Raw genomic sequence first — 12,965 nt, forward strand, 5'->3', positions numbered from 1 at the left:
TTTTTTTTTTTTTTTTTTTTTTTGTGTTGTGAGCATGGTATTGTGGTGACGTTATTGGCATGGTGGTGCTCATGATGGTGGTGGCAGGAGGCGGTGAAGCTCTTGTTGGTGAGGTGATGGGTGGGAGTGTCCGTGACCAACAATTAGGCGTCTGTGACCAATTATTTGGACGTTTGTGACCAGCTACTTGGTTGATTTGTGACAAAAAATTAGGTGTATGTGACTAAAAAATAATTTATAATCAATAAACTATGATCTATGTGATCCATAAATAAAATGTGACCTATAATTTAAATTATCTGTGACCTTGAAATATTTGATTTGTGACCACAAAATAATATGTGATCAATTAAGTTGACGATATGTGATCAGTAAATAAATATATGACCTATAATTATGAAGCTGTGACCATTAATCGTGTAACTGTGAATTTATTATCTTTATTTAATAAATATTTTTAATTAATTAAATACAAACCTGATTTTTGAATTTTCAAACAATTTACCTCATTTTTGAATTAGAGTAAACATAACACTTGAGATGTAAATTTTTCCCTAGTTAAAATTGGATGCATTATTTTTGGCCAAGTTTAATGCCAAATCTTGATACTGTTGGGCTTTGTTTCCTATTGATTGTTTCCACCTATAGGTGGTGGATCTTGGAATATTGCCATAAGCAATGTTATTTGGTTGAGCGAACTATTGCACGTGTCTGTGTGAGACACTCTTGGTCATGGAACATATTCGCGTGGATATCATTTGGATGTGTATGTCATTGTGTGAGCCACACTTAATAATATTGCACCACATTGATCTCGACCATGATTATATAAGCCAATAGTTATTGTAGACTCGGGTACGGGTACGTATCTAAGTATCAGATCTTTTATCTTCTAAAATATAAAATACGGGGACATGGTTAAAAAGAATTCAAATTTCGGACACGGGTACGTGAGTATGTTTTTCAAACTTCAATTTTTTTATTAACCCGAAATGTCATTTTGAATAGACCAAAATCAATAGTTCACAAAAAAGGAAATAAGTATTGAATAAGATGTTGAGACTAATAAAATATAATTTTGGGGTTTAGTTTTCAATTATAGGAAGCGGGAAAGAAGAGGAAAAGAAAAAAGAACAAGTAAAAAAGGGCGAAGTGTCCGGTAGAAATTTGGAGGATCCAACACATATCTCATACCCATACTCAAGTCGTGTCGTGTCTGACACAGATACTCTAACCATTTCAAAGAGTCCGAGCATCAAAGATTGTCACTACTCCTAGTCTTTTAATTTAATTGAAAATAAAGATATAGTCATCCATTAAAAATGATTTTTTAACGATTATATGGACATATCATATTCAGGAAAACTGTTTGTTTAAGAATAATAGAAATTCAAGGAGTAAAATCCTCTAGGTTATAGTTGTATAAACGGTATCAAAATTGGAATATTATAATCTCACTTCAAAATTTACCAATATGATTTTTAACATGATCTGTTATATATAATTTGGTAATTTTGGATAATAATTTCTTAAAATGGACCAACCCAGTCATGAAATATCAGAAACAGCTTGTTAAATTGCTGTATTTTGCTGTATTTTGTAGAATTCTTAGTAGAAACCACGTAGGTAGGCCACATGCCATGTTCGGCCAGGTTGTCCGAAATATGCTTGTCATTCATCTTTCTATGATTAATTGATTGAATACACATTTTCTATTGAGTAGGTATTGCAACTTGGGTTTAATTTTTGTTCATTTGCGCTTGAGACAGCCTTACCTAATCACAAGATCACCGACCCGTTGTTTTTACTTATTGTTTAGAAATAATTATGCTCTAAAATGGCTTTGTTTTATTAAGTTTGACTAATAAATTTGTTACTCCAACATTCATGAAAAGTTTATTACTTCCAGTTGTAATTATCTTTAACTATACTGACAAGTTTGTGATGGAGCAGAATATATAATAGCTAAATGCTCATTGCTTATTGTAGAATATTTGATAATTTGGACAAAACATGGATAAAATTATCTCATGTTTCATTCAAGAATTCAGCTCACGAATACAGTCCATCTCCACTCTTGCGCGAATGCACCTTAATCAACTCATGTCCCTCTTATATGTTCATGAATTGAGTCCCAACTTCATCATGTTATGCTCAACAACTTGTAGATGGTAGGCATTCGAAATTTGTATTCATTTTTACAGAATGATTCATTGTTATAATTCGAAATATCTATTCATTAACCTAAGCAAGAAGTTGTCCTAAATTCTTTGTAGTGTAATCAATTTAATATATCAAATAGACTTTCAGGGTGAATGAGATTCAATGGATGGTTTGCATTATTTAACTAGTTGGGATTGTGCTTTCAACGTAGGGTTTGTCTAGTTTTATATACTTAGCCAGCTCATTCCAACAAAGTCTACACTTCACATCCTATCCCATAAAACCCCATATCACACAAGTCTCCACCACAACCACCAACTCTACTACGAAATGGCCAAAATGAGTTTCTCTCTCATCCTTCTCTCTCTCACTACAATCCTCTCCCTCATTTCTACCCTCCATGCTCAATCCGCTCCGGCCCCCGCCCCTTCCGGCCCTATCAACATCACCGGAATCCTTGAAAAAGCCGGCCAATACACCACCTTCATCCGCCTCCTCAATCAAACACAAGCAGGAAACCAGATTAATAACCAACTGAACAATTCCAATGAAGGCATGACTGTTTTTGCCCCCACAGACAATGCATTCCTTAATCTCCCCGCAGGAACTCTTAACAAGCTTTCAACCCAACAACAAGTGCAGCTTGTTCAGTATCACGTTCTTCCTAAATACTACACTGTACAAAATCTGCAGACCGTCAGCAACCCTGTCAGAACTCAGGCAACAGGCCAAGATGGTGGAGTATTTGGGCTCAATTTCACAGGACAGGGCAATCAAGTTAATGTTTCTACAGGAATTGTTGATGTCCCAATTTATAATGCAATTAGAAAAGACTTCCCTTTGGCTGTTTACCAAGTTGACAAAGTTTTGTTGCCTGTGGAATTTACCCAAGCCAAGGCTCCGGCTGCTTCTCCTCCGGCCCTGAATGGCACGAAAAGTGATTCCAGTGACAACAACAAAACACCCGATGCGCCGGCTGCGGCGAATGGATCTGGGAAGATGAGTGTGGGATTTGGAATGGTGTCTTGCATTTGGTTAATGTTGTGTTATTTGGTGTAAAAAAGTTGGTACAAGTAACTTTGTTTATACCTACATTAATCCATGCACGTGTTCTGTTTGGATTACTATTTTCTTTTCTTTCTTTGTTTTGATACGTAATTTAATTAATTTGTTTTCTTCAATAAAGCTCAACTCTTTCATTGTATTTTCTCTCTTTCTATTTAGGTGTACATAAAATTTGCGACCCAACTGGTCTTATGATGAAGGTCGCTTTTAGTAGAATAATGTCGAAGTGCCCGAAAATGGGTGACCGATCCTCACATGGAGCGTGGACCCCGCGTGTATAAAATAATGTCCGACCCCCGAAGTGTGAGTGTTCAATCATCCCGCATGTCAACCACTATGTTTGAGGTGTGAGTGTTCGGTCCCTTTTAGTATCCTATCAATGGCGATGAATATTGTTGCCAAACAACGGCGGTAGTAGAGATATTTTGACAGCCGTAAGCTAGTGGTGATATGTATCATAACATTTTTAGAAGTCGGAAATGACAAAATTTATATTACAATATGACACACAACTCAACATGTGACATATAATAATACAGTGCTTATTATAAAAATTAATAAATATTACATATTATTATAAAAGGAAAATTTTATAATTATTTCAATAATAATAATACATAAAGGTATCATTATAATCAATGTCCAATTTAGTAATTGCATTCGAGCACAATTATAAATTACTTTTATTTATTAAATGCTAAAATGCTGATTTTGAGATATAAAATAATTTAAAACAAAAATTTCTTGAACACTTAATTAATACTTCCAACAATCGATTCTTTTTACGATACAATAAAAGTTAATCTTCGTAAGAACACCACAATCCCAAATAAGGCTAACCCTTATGCCATAACAACGGGAAATTTCATAATTCAAACATTAAGTATAACCCATTTCACAAGGTTTATTATTTTAGAAAATCAAATATTAATTAAATTTTATTTATAAAATAATTAATTAAAAAAAAGTTTATTAAATATATTAAAATCACAATATTATATAATTTATAGTCACAATTATATATTAATCACAACTACATGCGTCACAGTCACAGTTACAGTCACAGTCACAAATCACAAATCACAAATTTTAAATGTCACAGCTTATTTCTCTATTGCAAATTTATCAAACTAATAGGTCACATATTTTTTAATTGGTCACAATTAACAATTTATTTCATGATCATAAAATATCAAACTAATTGATCACAAATTATTTCTAGCTACCAAATTATCAAATTATTGTATAAATTAACAAAATTTAAGATTACACATTATTTATTGATCATAAATTATTTATTTTATTGATCATATATTATTTATTGATACAAATTAACCAACTTATTGGTTACAATCAACCAAATAATTTGTGACCACTATACCATTGCCTTTAACGGCACCGCTGCCAACCCATCATCCAGAACCACCACCACCTCACAACAATCGGCAATAACACCACCATCTCAAAGAAACAAATACCTACCATAAAAACTGTAACGTCACGACTCGGAAGGATCGAAATGTTACTAGATTAAATGTACTTTAGCCGTAAACTTAATAATTGACTATACATTTAGCGAAAAGTATAAAGATTTAATTTAAGAATTTAATTCAAGTTTTTTTTTTCCTAAAACAAAATAATTCAATACTAAAATAAACAATTTCAAAAAATGTTTTTAGAATGGTTTACATGCAACTAACTACTATTGACATGAAATTTTTGGCAAAACTTTAAAAATAATGTTGTTGTTTTAGTGTTTATCTCAAACGATAATTATCAAAATAAATTTGTTTGCATGGCTATCAACCTCGAAACTTTGTGAAATTTTAATGTAAAGTAGAAAACTCCTTATAATATGACATATCCGAAAATCAACTTCTGTCGGCAACATATGAGTTACTAAAATATTTTTCAAAATCCCATAGGGGTTCAGGTTTGAAGGTAACCAAGCGAAGCTTACTTAAAGTGCCATGTAAAATTCTACACACGTCAAAGCGACATGATTTCAACTTTATTCCGTAGTTAACTCTTGAGGCTATCAATCCCAATTGATTTTGTCCAAAAATTTCAAGTAACAAGTGAGTTATGAATTTTTGAAACTAAGGGCAGAAGCTGAAAAATAGTAACACTACCCATGTGCAGTTTACATAAAGTGACATATAAAATTCTACCGATATCGGATTGACATGATTTCAAATTCATTCAGAAGCTAACCCATGTGGCTATCTAGTGCCATTGGTTTTGGTTTTAAAAATTCCAAGTAACGAGTGAGTTAAGAATTTTTAAAGTCAAGACAGAAACTGAAATTTTTAAAGAGACAGTAACACTTTTTTTTAAAGTGATGATTTGTAAATTAACTTCTATGACACATATCTATTTTTAAACATAACTTATTCATAAAGAAATATTCTTATAATAGTTCCACATATGACCTCCGTAGAAATCCATATTTAAAAAAAAAAAAACATAAACATTTTATGATCGAATTAAAATTATTAAATCACCGACTTCCTCCATAGCATGTTGTGTTATCCTCTACCATCATCCACACACCAATGAAATCCATTTAACCTGTAGAAAGGGAATTAACCCATGAGTTTGAAACTCAATAGATATCATCGGTGCATTTCATCATCAAATTAGAAATTTCGAACTATAGATTCATACCTTCGTACATAGATGAATTTTCGACAAAATCCATTTATTGTAGCATTATCATAATACGTAGAGCCAGAGAATGATCATTCAAACTGTTGTAATGTCGAAGTATCGTACCCGAAGGTACCATTTCATTCAATCATTTATCGAAAAATCATAATTTGAAAATGAAATAAACATTTGCACCTCTACCTACCTTAATTTGAAACTTTGAACTACTATTCAAAACTCTATATTTTCTCCTAGAATGGGAGACAAATAGGCTCTAAACAGATCTAATAAAAAATTTTAAAAAACTGCAACATCTCTAGGGCGGCGCATCGCTCGCCATTTGCAACGTACAGTGCCTTGCTATTGTACGTAGCGAGGCATCGCATGTAGCGGTGTAGTAAAGCATCGTGCATGGTGTCATTAGATTAGAGAGAGGTGGTGACGCAGTGAACGACAGGGCTGGTAGAGAGAGTGAGAAGAGAAGAGAAGAGAAGATAAAGAGTGAACATGATTTTTAGGTTTGGAAAGGAATTGGGTTGGGTTGGGTTGCGTGGAGGATCAGGTGGGTTGGTTTAATTTTATAATAATATTATTAATATTTAAAATTTCAATTATCTGAAATTTGAAAAAAAAAAAAGTTGTAAATCTAAATTTTGAATTGAGAAATTTAAAACTCTTGTATGTAATTTCCACCTATAATAAGTGGTAAGGATTAAGAATGAATTGGTAGCTTTCAGCCTAGATTTTAAAGAGAAAAAAAGGAAAAATTTCATAAATAAGAGTCTAAGTATAACACATTTCAAAATCAAGAAAACAAGTTTCAAAATTCAAAAATCAGATTTTTATTAAAATTTATTTATGATTTAATTAATTTAAATATATTTAGGTTACAGATGTATACAATTTGATCACAAAATAATGATTTAATTTGTCATTTATTATTTTTTGATCACAAATAAAAAATTTTATGTCATAAATTATTTTAAGGTCACAATTCAAAAATTTTATATGTCACAGTTCGTTCATCAATCACAAAATCAAAAATCAAAAAATTTATAAGTCACGATTTATTTATTGGTCACAATTCACAAATATTATAGATCACAACTTATTATACAGTCACAAATTATCGATCATAGATTATTTATCGGTCATAAATCAAAACTTTTATTGGTCACAATTCATTTATTCACTACAAATTATTAGATAAATTGGTCACAATTAAATTTTCGATCACAAATTAATCAATTGTGAGTCATAGTCAAAACTTTTAGGTCACATATTACAAATTAACCAATTCTTGGTCATAATCAACAAAATAATTTTTCACACGCATCCAACCCCATCTCAAGCCGTTGACGTCATTGCCGCCTCCATTGCCACCAACAATAACACCACCGTCGTCGCAACTATAGCTATACCCTACCACGATTACAAGCAGCACCACCACCACTACCACTTCACCACCACAACTCGTGCCGTCGCTACCAGCTTTCCATCAACAAATCAGATCCAAAACGCCACTGCCTTACCGCCTCCACAATCACTGCAATCACCACTTCCACCATTTTCAACTACAATCACTCCCAAACACTCCTTCACAAAAAATAGATAAGAAGAAACCATATCAGTACATCACTGCAACCACACTACTCACCCAACCACCGCAACCACACCACCACCACTGCATTACAGCACAACCACCGTCACTGCTACATAACATCGCGATGCACACCTGTTGCAGGCGACGTGCTCTCCTACCGGGGGAGCTCTCTTGGCGGCGCAGTCTGTTTATGGTGAGGGAAAGAGATGATTAGGGAGAGGGATAATCGCTGTACGCAACGGCAATAATAGGGGCGTTGCCTGCAGGCGACGTGTTCTTTTGCCGACTGAACTCTCTTGGCGGTGCCATCGATGGTGAGAGAGAGAGAGGAGATAAGGGTAGGGATAGGGAGTAGGGCTAGGCATAACCTAACCAAAACCGCTTAACCCAACCAACCCAAACCAAACCAATCAATTTGGGTTGGTTTTTTAAGTTCAATTAGGTTGGGTTGAGTTGGAAAATTGAATTTGAAGTTCGATTGGGTTGGGTTAGGTCTCAGGTTATGAATTAAAACTCAACCCGACCCGATGAATTAAAAAATTAATTTCTAAGATAGAAAAAAATTTGTTAATAGACACAATAATAAATATAAGAGAATGGTTTGTATCTATAAATGTCTATTTTCTTCACATAGATCGATTCACATGAACAATATATACAAATCCAATATTATTTGATGATAAAGTAAAAAATTAAAGACATGATGATGAAATGAATGAATTCCAAAATTTAAAAAAAAAATGCTTCATAAATTTTAAATTTATTGATGATGAAATGAATGAATTCCAAAAAATAAAATAAAAAACGCTTTATAAATTTTAAATTTATTTATACATTATTTTAAAAAAGAATTCATTATATATGTATTTAAACAAGAGAGGTTTTCAAGTAATTTCCAACTTTAAAAAATTATCCAAATTTAACAAATACATCAGATTCAACTTTAAGTGGCCCGAAGCCCAAACTGACCAACCCAACCCAAACTTGATCGATTTGTGTTAGGTTTAAATCAATAATTGGGCTATGTTGGGTTGACTTTCAATCAAATTGATCATGTTGGGTTGGGTTTGGGTTGAAAAAATCGATCCAACCCAATCCACACCCACTCCTAATAAGGAGAAGAGAGGGATTAGGGTTTGAAATTGAAATTGTGATGGGTGGATAGTATATGGGTTAGGAATCTAATTAATTTAATTATTATAAATTAGAAAATCTGATTTTCGAAATACTAAATTTAGCTTATGATTTATGAAATGAGATGTTTAAAAGCATGGTTTTATGTAATTTCAAAAAAAAAAAAGTCTGAAATTTCAAAAATAAAATTTAATAAGAAAATATAAATAATGAAATTTCGGAATGCACTAAAGCCCTAAACCGGTAACCCCTTCCCCAAGTTCAGTCTCTAAAACCCCTTTTTCCTTTTTTCTACCCTCTTGTTCTCCAGATTTTGATTCCTCCTCTCCATTTCCGTCAAAAGGTACACGGATCCCATTTTCCTAACTCTTTAGATAAATATAATAATTTGTTCGTAAGGCGAGCTCCATTAATTGGATGCATGTCTAAATTTTGTATGAGATATTTTGCTTGTGAATTTCATTTTTGATCTAATGGAAACTAAAGTCGGCAGTAGACTAGAGTTTGGTGGCTCATCCATTTTTTTTCTTTTTAAAGTTTTGAAGACCTAGCTGTTCTCCTACTCTGTGCGTTGGTGAGGGGGTTGGTGCTCTACTTGTGGAATTTATCTTCTGTGTTGTTCCATATTTCATTTATCATTACTTGGGAATAAAGAAAGATTTTGTTTAATAGTAATGTTTTTTTTGACAAATGTTGTTGGGTCAATTTGATGCTTCAAGGATTTAACGTGTGCATATCTAGATTCTGGTCACAGTGTAATTGATTTGGCGTTTGACTTTTGTCAATTATGTACACCATAATTCACACTTGCTCGCCTTTCTGTGAAACATGTGTTTTGAGAAAATAAGATGTCCATTTTGCTATTCTGGATTGGTAAGTCTCTTTGAGGCATAAAACTTATCCACTTCTAGAGAAATATGAGGGCTCAGACTTTGTCATTTGTATGCTATACATTGTATCTTCAGAGTAAGCACTTTTTCCATAACCTATTGAAGGCCTCTTTGGGCATATAATTTACACAGCAGCAAAGCTCAATCTTACATATTTTACTTTCTTCATTGAATTTGACATGTCATGCTTTGTCATTTTTATTCAATACAATTGATTATAAAATAAGCTGGACTCAATCTTACATATTTTACCTTCCTCATTGAATTTGACATGTCACGCTTTGTCATTTTTATTCAATACAATTGATTATAAAATAAGCTGGACTCAATCTTACATATTTTACCTTCCTCATTGAATTTGACATGTCACGCTTTGTCATTTTTATTCAATACAATTGATTATAAAATAAGCTGGAAGCTCTTTTTTAGCAATCACGCTTTTCTAAAGCATAATATCTGATGGGATGGTACCGGGATTTGCTTCTGCAGAAGTTTAGAAGATGAATCTGAACAATGTCAAGGTTCCCAAGATGCCTGGTGGGGGTGCTGCATCTGCTTTAATTAAATTGGGTGTCATTGCTGGGCTTGGTGTGTATGGAGTTGCAAACAGTCTATACAACGTTGATGGAGGGCACCGAGCTGTCGTTTTCAACCGAATTATTGGTATCAAAGATAAGGTATTTTCTTGCTTCCAATTTCTAAGATCAGACTTGACATTTACGTGCTTTTTTGAATGCTTATAATATTTTGAATTAGTTTCACTACCTAGTGCATGTTTCTCTACTTGCTTAGTTTTACACTTTTTGTCATCTATAAAAATGGGTGTTTGCGATTCTGCTCAATTGGTATGATATACAGCTTGCTGTATAAAGTACCATTTTGTGATTAGCTCAGGCTTTCTATGCAACTTATCTTTCAGGAAAGACTGCCTCCCTTTGTGTCCACGTTACTAAAATCTCCTTCAGTGGATTTCTTAAAAAAAAAAAAAAAAATTAGAAAATTGCATTTAACCTTTCTCCATATACTATGGAACTAGTAAGTCTCTTATGACACGTGATGCATTGCCACCTACATATCTATCTTCTAGCTTGTCCTGTGGCAATATGCATCTTACCACCTTAAATTCAGAGCCACAAGTGAATATCATCAGTGTATGCAGTAAAAAATTGAGTTTTGTAAATACATGTTATTAATGATTTATTGTTATGTGGAAAATTGCACTTTGTGTCAAAGAAGTAGAACATAATAAGCAACTTCCCTCTGATTTATTTGTATATGGAGAAGGGAGATATTTCTGGACAAATGACATGACCATTATAAAGCATAATTCCTGGTATGTCACTTTGACAGATCTTGCAATTCATTCTAAATATTACTTTGGATTCATCCTGCAATGTTTCTGACCTCAAGTTGAGTAAAGAACATTGTGTAGAGGAGGGTATTTTTGTGATTTCTGCATTCCAAATTGTATTACCATGAAAGAGGTGAGTGGGATTTGGATAGCTTTGTCATGCATGCTTTGCCTTGGTGTAAATGTTGAAACTACCATATTCTTAGAATTTCCACAATTCTTCACCAGTAAAGTAAAAAATTTTGGTATCTTTTTATTATGTTGTCTTCAAATGGTGCCTCACTTCTGCGATATACTCTCTATTTTTGTATTGTTTCTCAATTTTTTCATATTTTCTCACTACCTGAGTATGTTCAGTGGCCTATAGCTTTCCGCATGAACACATTTACCATGAATCTAAAGCTTCAGTCTTCTTTTATATATTCAATCTTTGCTAAGAAATATGTCACTACATTCATTTTCATGTTGGATTTATAGGTTTATCCTGAAGGAACACACTTGATGATCCCATGGTTTGAGAGGCCAATCATTTATGATGTTCGTGCACGACCACATTTAGTGGAGAGCACTTCTGGTAGTCGCGACCTTCAAATGGTAAACCGCCATCCCTGCTGCTGCAATTTACACATGCACTCAAATCCATTTTGAGGTTTGGAGCCCCCCCACCCCCCCCCTAGAGGTGAGTGCGGGTCAGTTCGGTTCGGTTTTCTTTGGAGGCCCTCCTAGAGGTGAGCGCGGGTCAGTTCGATTTCGGTTCTAAAGAGAACCGAACCAAATCAAAATTTTCGGGTATCTAGTAAATGGAACCGTCGGGTCCGAATATAATTATGAAATCGTTTGGGTTTGGTTTGATTTCGTACTATAATTAAATTTTTTAATATTTATAAAAACACTATATAAATACAACTAATGACACATTCAATCGTAGTTTTACAAATTAACATAGTCAAATTTAATAACATGTAAATAACAAGTTGTCCAATAACATTAATTTATCGATGCTTACAATTCACAAATACCAAAGTGTAGATACTAATACTAAAACTTTAACTATTCATCAATTGCTTGACTTGTCATACTCCCTATTAAGAAACTCTACAAGAAAAAATTGAAAAAGCACAATTAATTTATTAACAATCATAAATAAATTCAAATTTGTTCAACTAATAAGATTTAATAGTGTGTGTGTGTGTTTATATATATATTATTACCTGTCTCAATGCTTTCATAAACCTCCGTCTCTTCAATGCAAACTCTATCTTGGGAAACCTTCAAAAGTCTATATTCTTCCCTTAGCCAATTTTGTGTACAAATCAAGGCCTCAACTGTTTTAAGAGTTAAAGAACTCCTAAATGGATCAAGAATGTGCCCTCCAGTACTGAATGCTGACTCAGAAGCAACTGTAGATACATGAATGGCAAGAACATCCCTTGCAACCTCAGATAAAATTTCAAATCTTGATTTATTGATCTTCCACCAATTCAAAATGTCAAAATTTTCATCACTAACATCTTCAGTGGATTTCATTAGATATTGTTGTACCTCATCTTTTTCAGAAAAATCCATTTGGTAGTTTTCAATTTCTTGTACCCAAAATCAAAATTGTAATCATCCCAATCATCATCATCATTCAAATCCTCCAACAAAGTGACTCCATCATTAGATTCATCACCCCCACTTCCGCTTCCACTCGGTCCATTGTTTGAACGATGCCATCCCTTTTGTTGGTTATATAAAGCATACAATAATTTCATGAGCTCATTTTTTGTGGCTTCAACTTTAACACTATCATACAAAACACCAATGCAATGTACAACAAACTCCAACTTATACCTAGGATCAAGCACGACTGCTACAATCAAAATCTTATTCATTTTATCAACTTTATCCCAATACTTGTCAAACTTAATTTTCATGCTATTTGCTATACTACTTAGCAAATAATCTTGCTTCTCACCCATTTTCTTCAAAATTTGCTCCATTTTACAAACTTCATGGAAGTAAATATTGGAAGTAACACTCAATGAAGAACTAAACTTTAATGTGACATCATAAAAGGTTCTTAGAAACTTGACAAATTTTCTAGCTTTCTCCCAATCATAACTTGTAG

At 33.3% G+C, this 12,965-nt stretch overlaps 2 protein-coding genes across 2 annotated transcripts; both read left to right on the top strand.

Moving 5' to 3' along the window:
• The first annotated feature begins 2,428 nt into the window (after window positions 1-2,428).
• LOC111392919 (fasciclin-like arabinogalactan protein 13) lies at window positions 2,429-3,367 on the top strand. The gene has a single exon (XM_023018332.1). The coding sequence runs from the start codon at window positions 2,494-2,496 to the stop codon at window positions 3,220-3,222; it is 729 nt and encodes a 242-aa protein (XP_022874100.1). The 5' UTR covers window positions 2,429-2,493; the 3' UTR covers window positions 3,223-3,367.
• A 5,461-nt stretch (window positions 3,368-8,828) lies between these two features.
• On the top strand, window positions 8,829-11,503 carry LOC111392926 (prohibitin-1, mitochondrial-like). The gene is made up of 3 exons (XM_023018339.1): window positions 8,829-8,957; window positions 9,994-10,181; window positions 11,333-11,503. Exons 2-3 carry the CDS (start codon window positions 10,005-10,007, stop codon window positions 11,501-11,503), a joined length of 348 nt encoding a protein of 115 aa, XP_022874107.1. The 5' UTR covers window positions 8,829-8,957; window positions 9,994-10,004.
• The last annotated feature ends 1,462 nt before the right edge of the window (window positions 11,504-12,965 follow it).

The sequence above is a fragment of the Olea europaea genome, unplaced genomic scaffold, assembly GCF_002742605.1.
Source record: "Olea europaea var. sylvestris unplaced genomic scaffold, O_europaea_v1 scaffold996, whole genome shotgun sequence".
Lineage (NCBI taxonomy): Eukaryota > Viridiplantae > Streptophyta > Magnoliopsida > Lamiales > Oleaceae > Olea > Olea europaea.

Excerpts from the sequence above, each read along its gene's own strand:
- LOC111392919 (XM_023018332.1), top strand. The coding sequence starts at position 2,494 with ATGGCCAAAATGAGTTTCTCTCTCATCCTTCTCTCTCTCACTACAATC.
- LOC111392926 (XM_023018339.1), top strand. The coding sequence starts at position 10,005 with ATGAATCTGAACAATGTCAAGGTTCCCAAGATGCCTGGTGGGGGTGCT. Across the intron at positions 10,182-11,332 it reads TTATTGGTATCAAAGATAAG|GTTTATCCTGAAGGAACACA; the intron begins GTATTTTCTTGC and ends TTGGATTTATAG.